The 24,488-nt window shown below is 43.2% G+C and overlaps 1 protein-coding gene across 1 annotated transcript in view; it reads left to right on the top strand.

Annotated features, from left to right (window-relative positions):
• Positions 1-1,743: 1,743 nt before the first annotated feature.
• HGFAC (HGF activator) overlaps positions 1,744-24,488 on the top strand; it is a 49,593-nt gene continuing 26,848 nt past the window's right edge. Inside the window, 6 exon segments of the mRNA XM_043969714.1 lie at positions 1,744-1,987; positions 7,779-7,847; positions 12,874-12,973; positions 13,307-13,312; positions 15,079-15,103; positions 15,106-15,154. Coding sequence (XP_043825649.1) covers positions 1,909-1,987; positions 7,779-7,847; positions 12,874-12,973; positions 13,307-13,312; positions 15,079-15,103; positions 15,106-15,154 — 328 coding nt within the window. The 5' untranslated portion in view covers positions 1,744-1,908.

Below are 24,488 nucleotides of genomic sequence, written 5' to 3'. Positions count from 1 at the left end.
GAAAATAAAAATTGCATTACCATAGTAAAAAAACCCCCATATATAAGATATATATATGTGTGTGTACATATGTGTGTATATGTATATATGTGTGTATATGTGTGCATGTGTGTATATACATACACCCCCACCCCCCATATATATATATATATATATTATATATATATATATGAGGAATTATGATTGAGTCTACCTTTATCCATGGCAACATTGGTATTAATTAAAACAGTCAAGAACATTAATTCATAAATGTGTTTAGCATCCCCTCCTCCATGAGTTTCCATGCTCTCCCAGGAAACACAAACCAACCCCTTGGTTTGTGCTTTGGGATCTTTTCAGGTACTTCCCTGATGCTGCAGAAATTACTGGCACTTTCCCCCAGTCTCATTGCCGCAAGCAGTGAACATCAACTCTACATAGCCCCTTGAGGAAGTGGGGAAGGCAAGGGGGCTGCCCCTATGTTAGGGAACCTCAAGACAGAAAAGGATCTGCCAATAATACCTACCTTACCCTACCCTATCCTATGTCTCTCTATTCCTACAAAAAGCAGCAGATGTGAATTCAGCCCAGCCAGAGAACTAGAGTATTAGGGCAGGGGGCCTGCAAGTGTGGTTGTGCTAGACGGAAGGAAAAGGGATTGGAATCCAGATGAAGCCAGTCCTGTTCTCCCAGAAGCTGCTTAAGGCAGGGACCCAGGCCAGTGAAAAGTAAATTCTCCAGTAAGAAAGGAGACTGACATAGCCTTGTGGCCCAGCCCCCAGGAGTGGGGGACTGGAGGGAGAGAGAGGAGGGTAAACCTTCCATCGAAGAAGGACAAGTCATAAGAATGAACATGGCAAATGAAAACACTTGAATGCCATAATGCAATATGTATGTGTGTTTGTGTGAGGGGCATATATATGGATATATACGTACATACATATGTGTGTGCATACACATATGTATATGCACATGTATGTATGTATGTATACAGAACTTCTGAACATAGAAAACAAGGCCTTTATCAAAAGAATCCAAAGTCCTGGAACAAATGTCATTGTTACTGGAGATGTGTCACTAGGGGTTCTAGGTACCCTTATCAGGGAGTCTGGAGAGGAAGAGGCTCTGGCATTGGCTGTGCTAAATGACCTATACGAACCCTCCCAACTTTGAGACTCCACACTCAAAAGTGCCTCCAGTTTCAACATTCGAAGTTGTAACATTCCATGTCCTACATTTCCAGATCCCTTTCCTTCCTGACACACTATGTAAGTCTTGTACACAGCTAAGACAAAGCAGTCTATATTAAAGGACCATACAGGCGGCATAGACAAATTCAAAGACTGAGAGCAGAAAGAAATTTTAGGGAGCAGCTAATCTAAAACCCTTGTTTTTATGGGTGAACAAATTGATGCGCAGAGGAATGATTTGCCCAAATCATACAGATAGTAAGGAGCAGGATTCAAACCCATGTCCTCTGACTTCAAATCCAGAGGATGGAAGGATCATTGAAAGCCAGAGTGGGGTGGGGGTAGGGGGAGGGGACTTTAAATGACAAGGATGATTTGCAGGTAGAAAGAAGGGAAGCAGGTGCCCAAGGGCTTGGGAGCAAAAAAATCTCTGAATATGGGGAGCGAAGAAACCTTTTGGCTTGCTTTTTCCAAAAACAATTCTCCCCTATGTCCCCTGGAGTTGTTAATCATTAATATTGGTAAGCAAACCCGCTAACCCCCAATACTATTTTTTGGTTGTTTTAGTGGAGGGAACAAGGGCCTCCAGCCACTGTGGCCTCTCGTTTGGGTCTCTAAGAAGCCCTAGCCATTGGCTCCGCTCTCCACTCTCTGAGCAGGGGAGCCGAGGAGAGGGGGAAGGGTCTCTGTGGTTGGCTAGCTGCCCCTGCTGCACTGGGCCACCAGCTCAGGAAGAACCATGAAATGCTGGATTTGGATCCTGGGCCTTTTGCTGCTTCTGACCCAGAGCGGGGCCCAGCCTGAAGCTAGAATGGTGAGTGTTGTTGACAGTCATTGCCCTGATGGGAGGGCATAGGTCTCCTGGAGGTTGGCAGAAGTTTTTGACTAAAAAAAATCGAACCACCCTAGCAGAAACAATTAAGGCCTTACATCTAATTTGCTTTGTGACCTTGGGGAGATCACTTGGGACGGAGATCTGCTAAGAGTGTAGACTGCTTCTTTACAATGTTGGGACAATGGCTGAAAAGTGATGCAATAAGGACTCTCTAATTAGATAATTTTGAGTTAGAAGAATCCCTAGAGATTGTTTACTCCCTTCATTTAGGGATGGGGAGATCAAGTCCCAGAGATATTAAGGGACTTGTCTAAGGTTACACAGGTAGTAAGTGGCTGAGTAAGGTCATCTAATGATAAAATCCAATGTTCTTTCTTCCTTGCCATGTGGCCTCTCATACTTTTTATATTGCAGGGCAGTAGTATCCAACTCAAATACAAACAGAGACTGCTAATCATTCATAAGAGTCCTTGAGGTTCACATATTGGCTTAGTTTTAAAATATAATGTTATCTATATCTTATTGTATTTTTTATTTATTGGGTTGAAAGGTCCCGATGACATTTTTTGTGTGTTTTTGTTTTTCTTTTTTTCTTTTTTTTTTGGTAGGCAATTGGGGTTAAGTGACTTGTCCAGGGTCACAGAGCTAGTAAGTGTTAAGTGTCTGAGGCCGGATTTGAACTCAGGTCCTCCTGCATCCAGGGCCTGTACTCTATCCACTGCACCACCTAGCTGCCCTCTCGATTACATTTTGATCAGGTTTGGACAGCAGTGTGTTTGATATCTCTGCTATAGGGCCTCAAGGATTTTTGCTCTCACCAATGTGAGGTCCTCTACCAATGCTTGATCCTAACTGCCCTATACATTAGTAAATAGCTTCATAAACTTCTGTAGCAAATATATGCCTGTCCATATGGACATATAGGCAGATGCCTGGGTGTATATGTGTAGATACGTATCCCCTGGTGGCCACCTTTCTGGTGCTGAGCCTCCCTGTGCCTAGACTTGGCTGGTTTAGTCCTCAGACAGGGGCATAACCTTTGATAACCCGAATCACACCCATGCCAGGATGTAGTGGAGAGAACCCTGGATTGGAAAGTCAGTGGGATCTGCCTTCAAATCCTGGCTTTTCTCTTTCCTATATATGCGTGGTCTTGATCAAAGCCCTTCAGAGGGCCCAAGCTGCCTCCTCTATAAAATGATGGCTTTGGACTAGTTCATCTTCAGCCTCTCTCCCAGCTCTAAATCTACGAGGCATCAGATGAGTACCTGAATGGGGGCTATATCTCTGTGACAGTTAAAAAGAAACTTACAAGGTGCTTTCCTATCCCTTAACTTACTGATGCCTGAGTATCTAGCTTTTGTCCCAGGCACTGTAGGACTTAATGAATGTTCTATCTATCTATCTATCTATCTATCTATCTATCTATCTATCTATCTATCTATCTATCTATCTATCGATCGATCTATCTATCCACCTATTTCTCCATCCATCCATCTAGCCATCCATCCATTCATCCATCCATCCATCTATCCATACCATCCATTCATCTATCCATCCATTATCCATCCATCCATCTATCTATCTATCCATCTATTTCTCCATCCATCCATCCATCCATCCATCTATCCATCCATCCATTCATCTATCCATCCATTATCCATCCATCCATCTATCTATCTATCCATCTATTTCTCCATCCATCCATCCATCCATTCATCTATCCATCCATTATCCATCTATCTATCTATCTATCTATCTATCTATCTATCTATCTATCTATCTATCTATCTATCTATCTATCCATCTATTTCTCCATCCATCCATCCATCCATCCATCCATTCATCTATCCATCCATTATCCATCCATCCATTTATCTATCTATCTATCTATCTATCTATCTATCTATCTATCTATCTATCCATACACCTAGCTATCTTTATCACCTACCAATTTATCCATCTTTATCATTTACCTACTTACATCTATGTATGTATCTATTATTTATCATATTTCTATCTATCATCTTTCTATCGATCTATCTATCCATCTACCTTCCTATGTATATCCAGTCTGTTTATCTTACCTATCTACATATCTATCTGCTTATCTCTCTATCTGCACATCCATCTGCCTATCATCTATCTAACCTATCCATTTGTATCTGTCTATCTATCCATCCATCTATCATCTATCAGAGCTCAATGGGGAAGATTGGGCAGGGATTAATTTCTTCACTTGACAAATAGAGAGACCAAGTCCCCCATGAGGTAAGTGGCATAATAAAAGTTCTTGTTTCTATAGAGCTTTACTATCTACAGAACATCTCTCTCTCTCTCTCTCTCTCTCTCACACACACACACACACACACACACACACACACACACGAGTCTTGTAAACTTGAGGATTTAATTATCATCGGATCAATTTCACAGAGGAGGAAACTGAGTCCCAGAGTGGTGGAGCAGCCACCCAAGGTCACAGAACTAGTGTCAGAGCAGAAATTTGTGAAGAGCCCTGTGGTAATCAGTTTGCACTGTGATAATCCACTTGACCAAAGTCACGTCACAAGTTTGAGGCTGAGCCTCATCTGAATGCCCGGTTCAAGGTTCTTTCCCCCGTACCAGGCTGCCTTTCTTTAGCACACATGGGCAGTGTCCCAGGATGAGACAGAAGCACAGAGTGAGGCTTTGGTTCCTTCCTGCTCAGGCAGTGGTGTGTGGTCTGGGAGCGTGAAAGAACGGCTCAGTCCTCACTGTTTGCCCCTCCCAAACACCCTTTCCCCCCTCTCCTCCCACCCCTCTTGCCCAATGTTTTCCTATAGAAGGTACAGGTTGGTGGCAGAGCTTGGTTAGGGACTTTTGACCCATGCCCAGAACCAAAGACCCTTCCTCTGTGTTGTCAGGGAATTAAGGAGGCATGTAAGAAATGTCTTTTTCTTTGAATTAAACTTTTCAAGCTCCTTTTGAACTATAGGTATATGTGAGTGAGTGCTTAGGGGAGCTAATCAGAAGAGAGGAGAAAAAAACCCCAGGGGCCTCTATTAGGTAGGAGAATGCCAGGAACCAAAGGGGGCTAAATTACTTTCTTCATCCAGAATTAGACTAGGATTTCTAGGGTCCTTATACCCTAAGTCTGTCACCTCCCCCTAATCTATAAACTCCAGGCTCCCTATTACCTCCAGGACCAAAGATAAAATACTCTGTTTGGGTTTTAAAGCCCTTCATTACTTGGCTTCTTCCTACCTTTCCAGTCTCCTTACACTCTACTTCCCCTGATATTCTCTGATCCAGTGACACTAACCTCCTTTGCTGTTCTTTGATTGTTTGAGGCAATCATGGTTAAATGACTTGTCCAGGGCCACACAGATAGTAAGTATCTGAAGTTGGACTTGAATTCAGTTCCTCCTGACTCCAGGGCTAGTTGCTCTATCCACTGTGCCACCTAGCTGCTTCTCTTGCTGTTCCTTGAACAAGACGCTCCATTTCTCTACTCCGTGCATTTTTCACGGGTTGTCTTCCATATTTAGAATCTCTCTCCTTCCTCATCTCTGCCTCCTGGCCTCCCCTGGCTTCCTTTAACTTTCAGCTAAAATACCACCCTCTTTGAGAATCCTTTCTCTGTCCTCCTTAATACTAGAGCTTTCCTTCTGATGATCTCTAATTTGTTTTTCATATAGTTATTTGCATGTTCTCTACCATTAGACTGTGAGCTCCTTGAGGTCAGTAATTATTTTTGCCTTTCTTTGTATCCCTGGCGCTTAGCACAGTGTAAAGCACATAGTAGGTGCTTAATAAATGCTTGTTGACTTGATTTGACTTCCAAATTTTAAGGGGATTCTTTATTCTTTAGTCTCAGGTCTCAGCTCTGACACTGCATTTTTGAGTATTTTTTAAAGGGCGGGTGGCAGGTTAGGGAAAAAAGGTGCATTGTGAATCTCAGCTATAATAATAGGGGTGAGGGGAATGGGAGTGGGGTCAGATAGCTGGAACTCTGAGTCAGGCTTGTACCTGGTGAGAGGGGGCCCTTCCTTGCTCTGATTCTAGATACTCACAAAGCAGTTTTATGATCTGTGTTCTTTTCTGGTATCGGACCTGGAAATCTAGAGGATTTTTAACTTTGACATCTCCTTAACCAGCAATCACAACCTACTGTGTGCTGCATAAACTGTGCTAGGCACTGAGAATTCAAAGACAAAAGTTAAAAAAAAAAACCATCCCCAAGGAGCTCACATTCCAAAGAGGGAGACAAGGAATATTAATATAAGTATATACATAGGTATTTTGTATTATAGCACAAAATGACTACAACGTTGTCTTGGGAGGGAGAAGGTACCAGCTGAGGATCGAGGAAGGCTTCAGGCAGTATTGGCCTCATTACACTTGAACCCTTTTGAGTTCAGGAAGTTTGTGGCTTGCACATAGAGTAAGGCTTATTATCATTAGCTTCTTTATCGTTATTTTTGATACTTTGCAAATACTCTTACAATGACTGGAGACCCCCTTGCATTTGTACCCTCCATCATCAGAGAGCTTCCCAACTCCAGCTCAGAGCTCTGCCCATGAAGACAAGGAGAGAAGGCCCATGTGGGCCTACTCTAAGACAGTAATAATACAATGGAATTCGCCCCTGGCATTTGTGGAAGAATCCCTGCTTTCCCAAGCCTCTCCACCTGTTATTTCTGCCAAATATAGGGGCCCCCAGCTCGTAGGGAACCATCTCCCCTTAGTTGACACAGGAGCATTGGTGCTTCCTTACATACGCTGTCACCTTCTAGATAAGCAGCGACCTTTCATCTGCCACTGTTTGTCTATCCCCTTTCAAAGACTGCCCCTTCCCTTGCAATAGGGCTGCTGGGAGGGACTTTTCACTGAGAATCCCAAGAAGGAGAAGCAATTAGTGCACCCCTTAAGGGTATATTTCCTATTGGTTGGAGTTCTGTGGGTGGTAAAGATTCCCAAAGGAAATTTGTGAGCCCACGCTCTGTGGTGGTAATGTAGGGCGTCCTGGGCTATGTTTGGAATCAGCAATACCTGGGTTTAAATCCTGCCTCTAACATTTAGAATCCTCTGACTCTGAGCAAATTAGTTAACCTCTGTGTGCCTCACTTTCCTCATCTGTAAAATAAAGGGGTTGAAGTAAATGGCTTTTAGGGTCCTTTCTAAATCTATGGTTCCAAGAATGAAGCAGGGGATAGGAAGAAGAGGTCCCGCATGGTAGGACTTTTGTGACTCTCCCTTGTTGTTCAGTTGTTTTCAGTCCTTTCTGACTCTCTGTGACCCCATTTAGGGCTTTCTTGGCAAAGATACTGGAATGGTTTGCCATTTCCTTCTTCAGCTCATTCTGCAGATGAAGAAATTGAGGCAAACAGCGTTAAGCGACTCGCCCAGGTTCACACAACCTAGTAGTTGTCTGAGGCTGGATTTGAACCCCTCTATCTATGGCACATCCTAGCCCCCTTAATCCTTCCTTATTGGTTCTGCCTAGTATCTCATGACCTTGGGTGGATTAAGCTAGGGTAGAGAGGAGGAGGAGGAAAAGGTCCCAGAGAAGAAGAATTTCAGGTATTCACCCCCATGGTTTTTCCCAGTGTTCATGTTTCTAGAACATGTTTGTGTGGAGGAGGAATTCCATGACTCTCTCTAAATTCTCCCTCATTGACTCTGCCAAGGTTTCTCTGTTCCTGGGATTGGGACAGATATGGGGAAGATGACCCAGAGGAAGGGATTTCCTAAGCTAATTTGTATCTCTCATTATTTTTCTTGTAGAACAGGACGGAGGTCCCCAGCCTTCAATGTGACTGGAGAAAGACGTGGGGAACAAGAGAGTCTAGAACCCAGAGGTACTGGTATCCCAGAACCCCTTCTTTAGGGACTTATATTCTGTTGATACAGAGGAACGGTGTACAGATCTGGGGTCAGAGGAATTGGGTTTGGAATCCTGTGCTGACCCTCTCACATTGTATGCGTCTTCTACTTCCTCCAATAAAAATTTGACGAGGGTCAGACCTAATTAACCTCTGATGGTTCCTTCTAGCCCTAAATCTAGGACGGCTAGGATCTATCTAGCCCATGCTCAGTTTAGTTCAAACCCCTGGGGTTTCTTGGTCTGCTGCTCCATAGTGTCCCTTCTAACTCTATCTTAGGTAACAAGGTATGCAACAGTAAATAAACAGCGGCTAGGTTTTGGAATCGTCAAGCAAGACCATGCGTTCAAATCCCTGCCTCAGACCCCTACTGTGCCCTGCTGTGTTCCAGGGCAAGTCACTGAACTCTGTCCTTACTAGTCAATCTCCACAAGCTATAAGATGGGGATGCTAAAAGACCTCAGAGTTGTGAGGATTCAATGAGATAACACATTTTAAGTGCCTTAAACCTTAAGGCATTATACTCATACCAGCCATTATTATTACCGTCTGTTCCATAGCAGGCCCATCCCTCTCTAAGGAGCCCCCTCTTCTTTCTGTGACTCTCTCTTCCCCTCTTTCCAGGTGGTTTAACCTAATGGTCAAAGGACCCTTAGCCTCACCCCAGGTTTGAGACACTGAAGAGCCTGGCATTACAAATGATCTATCTATCTATCTATCTATCTATCTATCTATCTATCTATCTATCTATCTATCTATCTATCTATCTATCACATTATAAATAATCACTTCCAATTCTCTCTGCCTGAGTGGCTAGCCCAGAGCCCAGTACATAAGGAGGGAGAACTCAAATGCTTGCTGATTAATTCTACTTTCAGGTTTACAAAGTGCTTTCCTCACAACAACACAGAGATGGGTGGTACAGGGAGCATTATTTGCTGTTTATAGATAAGGAAACAAAGGCAGAAACAAAGTGAGTATACTTGACTTGCCCAAGTTCACACAGCTACTAAGTGGGAGAACCAAGCTTTGGATTAGCCACAGCTGGGTGTTTCCACACCTCATAGCCTGAACATGAGAATGGTCATAGGGGGTACACGTGGGTCTAAGAGGCCAGAGGGTGAGATCACTGTGAATAGGCAGGAGTCAGGAAAGACTTCGTGGAGGAAATGGGGCTTGAAGTGGGATTTGAAGGATGGGGAAAGCTTTGAAAGGTATAGCCAGACAGATTTATATAGCTAGATACATATATACATATGTACATATATATGGAGAGAGATGAATACATACATATATACAGAAAGAGAAAGAGTTAGAGAAGCAGTGAGAGACAGAGATTATAAAGTACTATGCACTTATTAAGTAGATATTAACCACTTACTAATATGTAATGCACTGTGTTGCTAAGCAATGGGGATGAAAATAAGAGCATCCAGACAGGGCTTGCCTTCAAGGAACAAGGGAAGCAGATATGGGATGGGGAAAATACTCTAAATAGGGAGACACTGTGAGCAAAAGGTAGGGAGGCAGCAAGAGGGGGGACAGCCACGAGGTTCAACTTGATTAGGACCAGAGGATGCATGGAGAGGAGAATGGGGAGAGAAGATTGGAAACATGGCACCTGGTGGGAGCCATATGGAAAGCCATGAGAGGAATCCAGTAGCTTCAACAAGAGCTGAGAATTACAAAATCCAGAAGAGAATGCAGAATGTGAGATCTAGGATGGATCCCTAAATGTAATGTACAACATCAGAGCAGGAAGGGACTTTAAAACATAGAATTTTAGACTGGGAGATGACAGGAGAACATAGGATATGAAATGTCAGTGCTGAAAAAGGGAGCTAGGCAGTAGACTGGGAACACTGGACCCAGAGTCAAGAAGTTCTGAGTTCAAACCCAGCCTTGGATACAAGCTGTGTGACCCTGGCTAAGCCAACCTTTGTCAGCTTCAGTTTCCTTCGACCATACACATGGGGAAAGGACAGCATCCTACCTTCCACGGTTGTTCGTGAAGGGGACCAAATGAGAAGTATTTGAAAAGCCCCTTGGCACAGTGCCTGGTAACACATTAGGCCGGTTTCCTTCGTTCATAAAAGGGAGCTTAGGATCGTTTAGTGCAATCCTTTTATTTTTTCCAGAGGAGGAAACTGGGCTCCAAAAAAGGGAAGGGTCACATAGCTATTGAGAGTAGAACAGGACCTCTTGGTTTCTCAGCCAAGTGCCCATTTCTTGCATTCTCAGTCCAGGAGGAGGATCCTGGAAGGATTTGTATGGTCCCAAAAGTTCAGGTATGGGACCAAGTTTGGCTCCCACTGCTTCTCCCTTTTTTTGGAGAAGAATATCGTGTCATTGTCTGACCCTGGCCCGGGTGCATGAGAGGAAGTTCCAATTTCCGGGCTGAGATGGGGGATTGACCACTTACCAGAAAAAAAGGGGGATTTGGTGGAGGCTGGGATGGTAGGGGGAAGGGGACAGAAGATCATGTATTTTAATGGGACCCAGGGAAGATGGTCCTGACAGAGGTGCTATGATTCTTTATGAACAAAAGCCATTGTAGAGCACCTTATGGTTGTCAGAATGATTTTATAGAGATTAACGCATTCCTCCCTCCTTCTCCCCATTCCTGTGAAATAAACCGAGTAGGAATATTGTCCACATTTTACAAATTAAAAACACAACCCAACAACTGAGATACAGAGAATAAAGAAAATCAGTGGCTAGAAGTAAAACAAGAACCAGGCTTCCTGACCCCTAGTCCAGTGCTTTTCCCACCACCTCATGTTGGTCCCTCCCACCAAGATTTCTGGGTCAATTAGTAGTCTTCTTCAGGAATGGATTCATGGCTTTGTTTTGGGGGAGACATTCTTCATGGTCTATCTTTTTTAAGTCACTAAGGCAAAATACGGGACCCCACTATAATCCCCTGCCTTGAGTAGGGAAGGGAGGAAGAGAAACATTCCTGGAGGCCTAGGATGATAAAGAGACAGGGCTCATAGGGACCTTAGGACAGACATGTCCAAACATGAGGCTTACAACACTCCCAAGCATAGTCAGAACCAGATGAAAATGTCCTTGGGAAATATTTAACAAAATAAACAAAATACAATCAAACACAGATAACATTACACCTTAAAACTAAGTCATAGATCCTAACAGGGATCCCTATGTTCCAATCAGTGCCCCTGTTTCTACTTGAGTTGACACTCTTGCTTAGAGAACATCTAGAATCCAGGCCCAGAGGAGGAAAGGGGCTTGGACTGGAGTATCCTTGCCGAGTTCCAGACTGATCCTCTAATTCATGTTCTTCCAACTCCAAAACTGTCCTTTATGGAGAGGTGTCAACATGCAGCCCGAGGGCAACATGGCAAGTTGGAACACTCCAGAGTGTGGCCCAAAACAGATTAAAATGAAATTGGGGAAATATTTAACAAATTAAATAAAAACACAATAGACCATAGAAAATGTCAGTTTGCGGAATCAGAACTCGTTTAAGGTGTTTGAGATCTGAAATCCAACTTTGACTGTGGCCCCTTGTCTTATTTAGCCTGTTGTTTGCTGGTTGTCTTCACCCTCCCATCCCCTCTTCCTTTGGCAATCAAAACTTAGCTGTCCTGGGTCCCACCACCTCATCCGTGAGTCTTTACTAGAGGCCCTCATACAGTTTTAGCTCTCTAGTTTTGCTGTCTGATTCGATGATGGACTGATGTATGAATTGTTGTAATGGTTTCCACCATACATGGGCTGGGAGCAACTGGAGAATGTGCTATTCTTTTTTTCTTTTTTTTTTTTTTGGTGGGGCAATGAGGGTTAAGTGACTTGCCCAGGGTCACACAGCTAGTGTCAAGTGTCTGAGGCCGGATTTGAACTCAGGTCCTCCTGAATCCAGGACCAGTGCATTATCCACCGCACCACCTAGCTGCCCCTTGGAGAATGTACTATTTTTACGGAGTCTATGGAATGTCTAGAATGGGGGGTGGTCATGGTCCTACTGTGTTCTGTTCTGGTCCAATCCAAGTGAAGTATTATGTTCTGTCTGGTCCAGGCAACACATATTGGGAAAGACATTGACAGGATGGGGCTCAACCAGAAGAAGCAAACAAGGTGGTGAGGGAAACCAAGACTGTATAGTAAGAGGATCGTTGAAGGATCTGGGAAAGTTTAGTTTGGAGAAGACTTAGATGGGATAGGATAACTATCTTCAAGTATTTGAATTGTGACCCATGGCAAGTCACTGTGCCCTGTTTGCCTCAGTTTCCTCATCTGTAAAATGATTGGAGAAGGAAATAGCAAACCATTCCAGTATCTCTGGAATCTCAAGAGAACCCCAAAATTGGGGTCCATGAAGAGTTGGTCACAATGGAAACAACTGAACTATAACAACAAGAGGAAGAGGGGATTAAAATGTGTTCTGTTTGGTCCTCTGATTCTAAAATGTTAAGATTCTATGAGTCTAAAAATCTGTAATCCTAATTTCATGAGTTTATGAATGATTTGATCTAATACAGACCAACTCAACAAGCATTCATTGAGTACTTCCTATGTACCAGAACTATACTAAGTGCTACTGATAAAAAGCCAAAAAAAAAAATGCATGCCCTCAGAAAGCTTATATTCTATCTTGGGAAACAATAAATACACATGAAAAAATATATAAAATAATGCAAAGTAATTTGGGGAGGAATTAATCTTGGACATGCATAAGGAAAGGTCCCAGTCAGAGGCAGTGCTTGAGGTAGGTTTTGAAGGAGGCTGGGGATTCCAAGAGTTCGGAGTGAGGAGGGGGTGGAGAGGCATTCTGGGCACATACAAAGCCTCAGAGATGGGACTTGGGATTCTATGAGTAAAACTCTATGATTTAGTGGGTGAGGAATTGTGGGAAATATAGATAATGTCAACCAGGACAGATACATAGCATGCCTCCTCTTTCGATCTCTGATTCGCTGTAAGGGCAGTTTTGGGGGTTGATGTCTAACCCTTGTTGGATTTTCATTGTGTCTTCCAGTGTTCACCGAGGATGGCCAGTTATGCAGCTTTCCTTTCCGCTATGGTGGGCGGATGCATCATTCTTGTACCTCTAATGTCAGGTCCCTGAGAAATGGTAGGTCAGTCCAGCCTTCACTACCTTGTTACTTTCCCCCCTTATAAATAATCCTTTAAATCTTTCTAAGAAGGTTCATCCCTTCCTATGTTGGGCAATTCTAGGGGAGAGACAGCTATAACATGCTACAGACTAAATCTTAATTAATCTCAAGGAATCTGGAACACACATATGCACAATGACATATCCATACCCTCAAGAAGTTTACATTCTGATAGGGAAGGGGGAGCATAATAGACAAATAATTTTGATCTAAAGGAGAGTGAGGTATGTATGAAAGAGGTCCTGGCAAGTGTTATGAGAAATTTACTTGTTGGGGATGGAAGACTTCCTGGAGAAAGTGGTACCTTGGAGGCAGCTAGGTGGCACAGTGGATAAAACACTGGCCCTGGATTCAGGAGGATCTGAGTTCAAATCTGGATTCAGACACTTGACAGTTACTAGCTGTGTGACCCTGGGCAAGTCACTTAACCCTCATTGCCATGCAAAAAAAAAAGAAAGAAAGAAAAAGAAAAAAAAAAAGAAAGTGGCACCTAAATTGTCCTTGAAGAAAGGCAGAAAATGTGAGTAGCCTGAAATGGAGATGGTATTGTTATTTAATTGTTTCAGTCATATCCAACTTTTCAGGACCCCATTTAGGGTTTTCTTGGAAAAGATCCTGGAGTAAGTTGCCTTTTTCTTCTACAATTCATTTTATAGATGAAGAAATTAAGGCAATCAGGATTAAGCGACTTGCCCCGGGGTCACAACAGCTAATAAGTGTCTAAAGTCAGATTTGAACTCATGAAGATGAGTCTTCCTGATTTCAGGCTCAGTGCTCTATCTACCTAGCTGCCTTATCAGGGTAGAAGCAGGGCATGTAATCTAAGCATGGAGAACAGTGTGAATAAGGACAAATGACAAAGTTTTTTTTGAGGAATATGGCCCTTTGTACTACCCTGAGAAGGCAGTTGACTAATGTATCTATGGTTTGGTAAATCTGGAAAACACCCTTTACTTGGGGTTTCCACGTTTATACAGACTCTCTGTGAGACAGGGAAGTCCTAGAAAGGCTTTAGAGAACTGAAAATTAAAACCATCTTGGGTAAGAGCCAGCATGGAGTTTGTCTCGTCTCTGTCTCCTCCAGTATGCCCCCATCCCCATACAAATTTATTTATAGCATAAAGTGAGGACCTAAACCTCAGACATTGGCCCCTACTTTGTCCTCTTTGGGCCAAACCAAGGGAGCAGAAGGGGGCTGAGAAAGCCAAGAACCCACCTACTGGGCAACATTCATGAATCCTGGGACCTGACATGCCCAGATAAGGCAAAGGCACAGCTCAGGGAGCCCCCAGGTTTAGAAAACTCAGATTAGACTCCAGGTTATCTGACTCCCAGTGGAGGGCTTTTTCAACTGCAGAATTCAATTTGATTTAATTGAACAAGCATTTATCAAGCATCTACTGTGTGCTAGACATTGTGCTAGGCCCTAGAAAATACAAAAACAAAATTATATACTTTCTGCCTTTAGGGGCTTTCATTCTAACTAGTTTGTGGAGGGGCAGAGAGCAATATAGATAGATTGATAGACAGACAGACATCTAGATAGAAATAAGGATAGATAGAGAGACAGAAGAGAGAGAAAGAGAGAGAGAGAAGAGAGAGAGAGAGAGAGGAGAAGAGAGAGAGAGAGAGAGGAGAGAGAGATGGCTATATCTACATTCTGTTTCCCATATGAATGTAAGGAATGTAATGTCTATCTATATCTATCTCTTAGGTATAGGAGATAGATATAGATTAGATAAGTAAATGCAAAACTATAACATATACAAAGAAAATTCAAAGTAAACATCTAGGAGGAATTCGATAGGGAGAGGGTGTAGACATGATGAAGAAGATAATATCTTGCCTGGAGAAGATTTATGTGCTGTGAAGGAAAGACTGGAAAAGTAATTTAGGGCCATAGTAGATTGTGATGCACCAGAAAGGGACTTTTAAGGAAAATTGATCATAGCTAGAAGGTAAAATAGACTAAAAAAATAGAACACAGAAAAAATCAGATTCCAAGTGTCCCAATGTACCCATATTATCTGACTTTTCTTAGCTCACATGTGTTCTCTTGCTTGCAGGTGCGCAACCACACACAATTATGACGCGAGGACCGGAGGTGGGGATATTGTATCATGGCACCCAAAGAGAACACAAGTAAATAAGGTTCCCTCTCACTGGTGTAAGGCGTGAGTAGACAGGCATTGCTGAGATCCTGGATGAGAGTCTGTGGGTGGTTAGCTCTGCACAAGACGGTGAGGTGGGTGGCATGGGTCCTAAGGTAAACTTCAGCAAACACTTATTAACCACTTACATTAGATTGGAAACTCCTTGAAGGCAGGAACTGTATTTGCTTTTCTTTGTCCACCTTACCACTTAGCACAGGGCTCTGCTCATAGCTGGCCCTTAATTCTCATTGACCTGACCCTACTGTGCGCAAAGCCCTGTGCTAGGGCTAAGGGAGCAACAGAGTTTAGATAAAAAGAAATCCCTGCCCTTGTGGAGTTCACTAGCAACAACAATAATAATAGCTCATGCTTATTGGTACCTTAACATTTGCAGAGTGCTTTGCAGCTATACCTCACAACATCCTTGGACCAGGTGGTATTTTCCTCACTTTACAAATGAGGAAACAGAGATTCAGAGAGGTTGAGTGACTTGCTCAGGGGTCTCCAGCTTATAAGTATCAGAGGCAGGATTTGAAACTTGGGTCTTCCTGACTGGATTTTCAGTATATCTGTCCACAGCTGTATGACATACACGTAGCTGGAAAATGATCTCGCCTAGTTTTTTCTTGGGGGGGAGGGTATTGGAGGGGCAATGAGGGTCAAGTGACTTGCCCAGGGTCACACAGCTAGTAAGTGTCAAGTGTCTAAGGCCGGATTTGAACTCGGGTCCTCCTAAATCCAGGGCCAGTGCTTTATACACTGCGCCACCTAGCTGCCCCCTGTAACATAGTTTTTTGAGTGTATGGGTCCACATATCCCTCCCAGTCGATTTCACAATCCTTTTGGATCCTATGTGCCAAATGTACATCCCTATGGACCTTCTTTCTATAAGTGAAGCCAAGAGATCTCAATGGATCGACCCACAGGTGGGTAAGAGGTTAGAGGTGCTGTCTTCATTGTGCACACAGAGGCAGCAAGAAGAGAAGTTTCACGGGATATGCATCCATCTTGACATGCACTGCTTACTATGTACATAAATAAGCAAACAGACCACCATGAAGATAATGGCACCTTCAATTAGCCCAAGCTTCTCCCTGACACATTTATACAAAAAGGGGAACCCCCCCCATCTTTTAACACCAATAGCTCCTCCATGATGTGATATGGCTGTGAATCATTGAATTCTACCATTTGGGAAGCACTATAACCTCATAAATGCAGGTGACCACAGATGCGTGGTATCTATAAGGAGGCTGTAATGTGTGATTAACGGTGACCTGTATGTAAGAATTAGCATGAAAGACATCATCGGAATACGTATAATTGGAGGATGATGTGGGCTTCTTGTGTAGTAGGAGTGAAAAATGACAGATGGACAGTGCAAGAGTGGTGCTAGACTCATTAAATTATTAAAATAACTGGAGGGGCAGCTAGTGGCACAGTGGATAAAGTACCGCCGCTGGAGTCAGGAGTACCTGAGTTCAAATCCGGCCTCAGACAACTTAACACTACTAGCTGTGTGACCTTAGGCAAGTCACTTGACTCCAATTGCCTCACTTAAAAAAAAAAAAAAAAGAACTGGAGGAAAGACCTAGATGCTTTATGGAGATTTCTAGAAAGGCCTAGACAAGAATTGCTCAGGGTCAGAAGGCCTACAGGAGCTTGACTTGCACAGATACCAAGAGCATCTGTACTGATGAACTCATTGACCCAACTCCAAGTATCAGAGTCAAAAAAATTCTAGAATCACAACTTGGGGCTGGAAGAAACCCCAGAGGCCATCTAGCCTAACCTTTATCTGAACAGAAATCCTCTTTGCAAAGTCCCCCTCTTCCCAAAGACATTTATTATGGTCCTCTTAGTCTTTCCCTTCCCAAGCTCCTCCAGCCAGTCCTGGTCTCTTCTGTGTTTCCTATCCTTCTCCATTCTAGGTGCCATCCTCTGGACCTAGCCCTGTTTGTTCATGTCCTTCCTAAAATATGATACCCAGAGCAGAGCACGGTATGCCAAGTATAGTCTGACCAGGGCAGGGGATGAGAGGACCGCCACTTCTCTTGGTCTGGTAGGATATGCCTCTTTTAATACCTCAGATTTTTGTTTCCTGTGTCATCCTGTAGAATCATGTTAAGCTTGGAGGCCGCCAAAATGCTGGCTCAGTATGCCCAAATTGCCAGGTGCCAAACCATGCCATAGCATCGGCTCAATGGGCAGTCAGTTATTTCAAAGTGGGCCCTGGAGTCAGTTGGCTGTGTTTCCCTGTGGCTTTCTCACACACGCATTAGTCTTCTTTCTGTCTAAGCTGGTGCCGAAGGAAATCCTGTTACTTCTGGGCCTTGGTGAAGTCTCTGCCAATTCCTATTAATGATTTACCTTGAAGGAGTCAGTTTAATGTGTTTTTTTAAAAAAAGATTCTTCCTGGACGAAAGCACCTTTTCTTGTACCACTCCTGCCTGGGGGGAGAAGGGAGAGAAGGAAGAAGAACTGCTTTTAAAGAAGACTGAAAACAATGTCAGCATTTATGTTATTTTTTTTTTAAGTTTAAGGGGAAACAGGCTCCCATGGTCTTCTGGCCTGGGCCTGCCGTTTTGCAGTAGCGGTGGGGTGAGAGGTGGGGAGGGGAGCCTGCCTGCGACACAGGCCAGATCAGTTCAGGACTAGTCAAAGATACTAAGGGACCTTCAGTTTAGTGAACAGAGCCCTTTCTGCACAGGGAAGATACAAAGACCCTCCACAGAGACTTGGCAGCAAGGAATTCAGGGCCAGCCAATAGTAGCTTTGTGAGGGTAGTGGGGGAAGGGAATAACAGAATCCTTTTTCCCTATTACCTTCTTTTCAGATGGGTCAGCAAGTCCCCCACTGAGCCCCCTGCAGAAAGAAAATGGGGGGGGGGCAATCTAGTGCGATGGGAAGGAGCCCTGTACTTGGAGCCAGGAGGGTGTAGTTCTTGCCCAGCTCTGCCCCTAGAGTGGGTGCCTGGTAGACATTTTCACCATGCAAATCATATATCAGAAGCTCTCACATCACTTGAAGGGCTCATGAAACACTCGGAACATTTCTCACATCCCTTGCCTACTGTTCCCTACCCAGAGAATCTGGGAATTTCACTATATGATTCCATCAAAGCACCTCCCTTGCAAGCATATGGTTCACAAAGAATGAAGCAAGGAAAGGTTTTTCCTTTTTTTTTTTTTTTTCCAAATGGGTAAAAGAAATACGTTGTGCTCATAGAAATTGTCAGCACTTGCCAGAGGCCTGTAAAGGTCTGTCCCTTCCTTATAATCGTGGATTTCCAGGAGGTATGGCCACCTATTACATTTCTCCTTGGCTTCCTAGGGTGATGACCATTCACAGTTATTCAGCCCATGCATTCTCCTAGGTCAGTCTATGCAATTTGTTACAAGTAGTTCCAGCTGTCTCTCCTCCTCCTCCTCCTCCTACTGCCAGCAGGGAGAGATGAACTCCTGTCATGTCCTGGTGTTCTCTGCAGCTGCCAACCATTGGTATCAGTAGCCCCTTTTTTTCTGAGAATGTGATTTCCGTCATGGGCTCCCATCTCAGTTTGGCAGAGGTAGAATATTAACTTCCCTGTCATGGCAGGAGATGCAGGCTCTCTCCTTATTAGATTGTAAGCTCCTTGAGGGCAGGGACTGTCTTTTGCCTCTACAGCAAGCACTCAATAAATGTTTATTGACCGATTGATTGAATTACTGTTCCAGACCACAGTGTCTCCACTTTAAACCCTTTCCTTTACGTTACTTTATAGACCTCTGCCTTCGAACAAAAGTTTGTCTTAGAATCAGGAGCAAGACCCCCCTGCCCCTTTCAATCAGCAACATGTCAGGACTAGGCAACTTCACAGTCTGATGTGATGTTTCCCACCCATGTCATTAATTCCCACTAACTTAAAAAACTCGGCCCAATTTCTCTCCAATTGTCTCTGAGGACAATTGTGGGAATGTGGGTTTTTCTGGTCACAATTGGGCAAGGGCAATTCTAATTACCCGGGGCTGCTTCCCACCATCTTTCTGGTTGGGTAAGAGGAGCCAAATACACCCTAGTGTTACCACATGCCAAAAGAGTGAAGAGAAGAGGAAAAAAACAAACCATCACCACGTTTGTTCTAGGCCCAGCCCAGCCCAGCTCAGTCTGTATTCTAAGACTCATTCCAGCTGTCACATTTTTAGAGCTTACATCTTAGTGTAAATGAGTTTGAAATATTGCTATCTTCCAGAAATATTTATAAGGAAGAAGAAATAAAAGGAATAGAGCTCTAATGGTGGAATTTCAGGTACTTGGGCAGAGTGAGCAGTATACTAAAGTTATAGGATCTCAGAACTGTTGGGAACCACAGAGATCACTTAATCAAACTCAGACTGGAGTAAAAATCCTGTTTACAACATTTTAGATGAACAGTCAACCAGCATCTGCTTCAGTTACGGAGAAATAAGGCAGAGCTATTAAACTCTCATTTTGCTTCTGTGTTTGTTTATTTTTTTCCTGCCAAGGAGAATTATTTTTGGATTGGAAGGTTAGGAGGAAAATAGGGAATAGGTACCCAAGATAACAGGGAGATAGTGAGAACAGTGATTTCAAGTAATCTGACACAGATGAAGTACATACCAAGGTTCTAAAAGAGTTGATGGATGTGATTGCAGCACCTGTATCAGTGATCTTTGAAAGGTGATGGGGAATGGGACAGGTAGGACACTGCTGATATTCCCCCCACCCAAAAAAAAAAAAAGTAGGTGGGAGGGGCAAAGAGAATGGAGCCTGCAAAACTATTAGGCCGGTGAACTGGTCATAAAGTTACCAACAGAATTCTATGACATGTTATTAAGCAGTGATTGATGAAATTTAGGACGAAGAATGGGTGATCACAAAAACCCACCACAGCTTCATTAAGAAGACTAATTTCATCTTCACGAGCTGTGTGACCCTGGGCAAGTCACTTAACCCCAATGCGTCCTACTAAAAACAAAAAAAAGAAGACTAACTTCATTTGCTTTTTGGACTGGGTGGGTGATTGGACGGCAGATCAAGGGAATGCTATACATAGAGTTTGCCTAGATTTTTAAGCAAAGTACTGGTCAAGGTGTATCAGGCTATTCTTATGGGAAAAAGAGAGTGTCTGATAACTGACCATTCTATTGGGAGGATTTAGAACGGGTGAGTTGTCATTAATGGTTGGATGGTGATTTGAAAGGAAGTTATGTTGAGACTTGGGTGTTTCCTAAATGCCCAATGGATTGAATAAAGGCATCCATGGTGATGATTCAATTTGCATACACCACAAAGTCGGGAGGGTTAGCTAACTTTTTTTTTTTAAGTGAGGCAATTGGGGTTAAGGGACTTGTCTAGGGTCACACAGTTAGTAAGTGTTAAGTGTCTGAGGCTGGATTTGAACTCAGGTACTCCTGACTCCAGGGCCGGTGCTCTATCCAATGCGCCATCTAGTTGCCCCCAGGGGGTTAGCTAACTTACTGCATGCCAGAGTCAGGATGAAAAAATATCTTGACAAGATAAAACACTAGGCCAGGTCTAATGAAATCAAACTGAATAAGGATAAATGTTAAGTCTTCCACTTGGGCTCTCCAAAGCTCACAAGGACAAACTGGGGGAGGTTTGTGGTTAGACAAACAACAGTTTGTCTGAAAAAAGATCTCCTAGTTTTAGTGGATTGTAAGTTCAAAAGGTAGCACAGTTGGTAGAGCACGGGGCCTGGAGTCAGGAAGACTCATCTTCATGAATTCAAGTCTGGCCTCAGACACTTACTAGCTATATGTTCTTGGGCAAGTCACTTAACTCTCCTTCCCTCAGTTTCCCTATCTGTAAAAATGAGCTGGAGAAGGAAATGGCAAACCATCCTAGTATCTCTGCCAAGAAAACCCCAAATGGGGTCTTGAAGAGTTGAACACAAGCCCAACAACAATAGGAACAAAAGCTTAACATAAGTTAACAGTATGATTTGGTAGCCAAAACAGCTAATACTGTCTCAGATAACATATAGTTGAGCCTATAGGTTGCTAGGTGGCACAGTAGATAGAGGACTAGAGTCAGGAAAACCTGAGTTCAAATCCAGCTGCAGATACCATGTGATTCTGGGTAAACCATGTAACTATTGTGTGCCTCAGTTTCCTCATCTGTAAAATGGGGAAAATAATAGCACCTACCTCCCAAGGTTGCAGTGAGAATTAAGTGAAGTGATATTTGTAATGCACTTTGTAAACCTTAAAGCATTATGTAAATGCATACTACTGTTAAAACAACTACTACTGTTACTACTAATAATGCTACTGCTGCTGCTGCTACTACTATTACTACTACAAACTTTCTTTTATCCTCACCTCCTACCCACATAGTAGCCTCTATCTCTTCCCTTTCTGCAGGGACCTAACCTTCTAGCTTACAGAAAAAAATCTAGGCCATGTGTTGTCAGCTCCCTTACAGAAGTGACCCTTCTTGTCAAGTCTGATCCCTCTACTTGTGTCCTTGATCCTATTACCTCCAGTCTCCCTTGGGAGCTGGCCCTAGAGAGAGTCCCCACCTTCTTTTTAATTCTCAGTCTCTTTCCTTTTTTATCTTTTTATCTATTTTGTTTTTTATTTTTAAAATTTATTTTATTTTTTTTTCTCAATTACATGTAAAGATAATTTTTGAGTTCCAAATTTTTCTTCCACCCTCCCTTTCCTTCGCCCTCCTGAAGCCAGTAAGCAATTTGATATAGGTTATACATTACAATCAAGTTAAACATATTTCCACATTACTCAGAACAAAAGGGAAAAAAAAGAAAGAAAAAATAAACAAGAACAATGACAAAAAAGCAGCAACAAAAGTTAAAGTAGTATGCTTGGGCCTGCATTCAGACTCCATAGTTCTTTTTCTGGATGTGGAGAGCATTTTCCACCATAAGTATTTTGGCATTGGCTTGGATCATTGCATTGCTGAGAAAAGCCAATTCCATCACAGTTGATCATCACAAAATGTTGTTGATTCTCAGTCTCTTTCTATCCAGCTGCCTGTCCATATGCCCAGGTCTCCACCACCCCTAATAAATTAACAACAACAAAAAGCCAACAACTTCAAATTGACCTTGCCTTCCCCTCAAGCTATTAACCCATAATGGTCCCATTCTGTGCCAAGTTCCTATTCTCACCACCTCTACATCCTCACCAGCCACAGGCTTCTCAGCCTCACAATCAGACTTCCAGCCCTACCACTTGACTGAAAGAACTCTCTGAGATCGCCAGTGATCTCTTACTTGCTCAATCCAATGACCTTTTCTCAGTCCTTATCCACGAGGACTGCCCTGCATTTTTTGGACCCTATGGACCAGCCTTTCCTCCTCTTGGGTACTTTCCTCCTCTGTCTTCCCTCATCCTTCATGACATTGATCTCCTTTGATTTTCCTCTTGTTTCCTTTTCTACTTATCACCAATCTCAAACCATATGCATGAATTTTCGTTGTTGTCATTCAGTGGTTTTTCAGTCTTGTCTGACTCCTTGTGAGCCCATTTGGGGTTTTCTTGGCAAAGATATTGCAGTGGTTTGCCATCTCCTTCTCCAGCTCATTTTATAGATGAGGAAACTGAGGCAAACAGGGTGAAGTGACTTGCTCAGAAGAACATGAGAGCTATAAGTTGATAAGCAGAGTCAAAAGAAGATTTATTTTGGTTCAGAGGAGGCTTCCTGGAGGAGGTGGTTTGTGTTGGGCCTTGAAGGAGGCTAAGATTTCAATTGATTGAAAATGAGGGCTGGGAGGATTTGCAGAGTAGCCCAGATCAGCTTGGTTTTTCTCACAGTGCTATTCTCTAAATGTACTAGGCTCTTAATAACTGTATATTGAATTGAAGAATTAAATGGGAGCCAAGGTGTGGTTGGAGGCAGGAGACTGAGTTTAGTCAAATTGGGCTTGAATGTTGAGTTCAGAGAGGGGAGAAATGACAGATGAAGCCAGAAAGGTGGGTTTGGAATAAAAAAATGGAAGGGCCTTGAGCTTTAGCATAGGAAGTTTATACTTCATTGAGAAGACACTGGAGGTGCTATAAGGTTTCTGGGAAATGGAGGGACTCCAGCAAAACTAAGGTTAGCCTGGTTCTGAGGATGAGGGAGAGAAAGGGAGAAGGAGAGGGAGGGAGGAAAAGGAAGAAAAGGAAGGAATGAGAGAGGTGGGGAGACACACACACACACAGAGGCAGAGAGAGACAGAGACAGAGAAACAGAGACTGAGTCAGAGAGAGACAGAGAGACAGAGAGAGAGAAAAGACAGAAAGACATAGAGTCAGAGAGAGACAGAGACAGAGAATGTGTTTTTATGAATGTATAAGCTTTTAAAAGTTATTTGTGAGCCAATATTGCCCTCTGGTGGTCATATCCAAGATTGTACACAGACTCTCATCAGGGACAAAGTTGTAAGAATACAGCCTACCCAGTACTCTTTTTGTTTCTTTGTTTGTTTCCAGTACCCTTTTTAAAGGACTAGACCTTGAGTTATAAAAATGGGGAGTTGGGGAGACCGTGTGAGTGCCTGTACACATATTTCTCTGTCAGCATGTATGAGTGGGAACGCACGTCTTTGTGTTTGGTGCATGCACAGACATAGTCCTGTGTTTATGCATTGGCCGTGTGTGTGTGTGTGTGTGTGTGTGTGTGTGTGTGTTTGTATGCAAACACATACACAAAGGGCTCTAGTGCTAATTCCTATGGGACCCTGGGACCCTGGGACCCCTTTCTTGTACCTCAGTTTCTTTTTCTGTAAAACGAGAGGGTCAGCATTTTCAGTGAGAGGGCCTGGGCTCTGTTACTAAGTGACTCTCATCACTTATATTCTCTGGGCCTTTATTTCCTCATCTCTAAAGTGAAGAGTTGGATTAGCTGTCCTCTAAGGTCCCGTCCAGCTCTAAATCCATGATCCTCTGCTTGTGAATGGTGTTGGTTGGTATTTAAGTGTATGGGAGTTTGTCTGGGTATTTGCCTCGTTTCTCTATATCCAAAGTGTGTTTATGGCATACATCTGTATTTATAAGCAGCTGTGTGTGTGTACAATTGTGCAAGTATGAGTCTGTCTTGTTTTCTTTCTTTTTTGGGGGGGTGGTGAGGCAATTGGGGTTGAGTGACTTGCCTAGGGTCACACAGCTAGTAAGTGTTAAGTGTCTGAGGTTGGATTTGAACTCAGGTCCTCCTGACTCCAGGGAATGTGCTTTATACGCTGAGCCACCTAGCTGCCCCGAGTCTGTCTTGTTTTCATGAGTCAGAGCCATGGAGTCTTGGAAATGGAAGGGAACTCAGAGGCTAGGACCTAGTTCAGTCATTTCCTGGGGAGAAAT

This window comes from Dromiciops gliroides, chromosome 6 (assembly GCF_019393635.1).
Source record: "Dromiciops gliroides isolate mDroGli1 chromosome 6, mDroGli1.pri, whole genome shotgun sequence".
In the NCBI taxonomy this organism is placed as follows: domain Eukaryota; kingdom Metazoa; phylum Chordata; class Mammalia; order Microbiotheria; family Microbiotheriidae; genus Dromiciops; species Dromiciops gliroides.
This window is presented reverse-complemented; position numbering and strand designations above follow the sequence as displayed.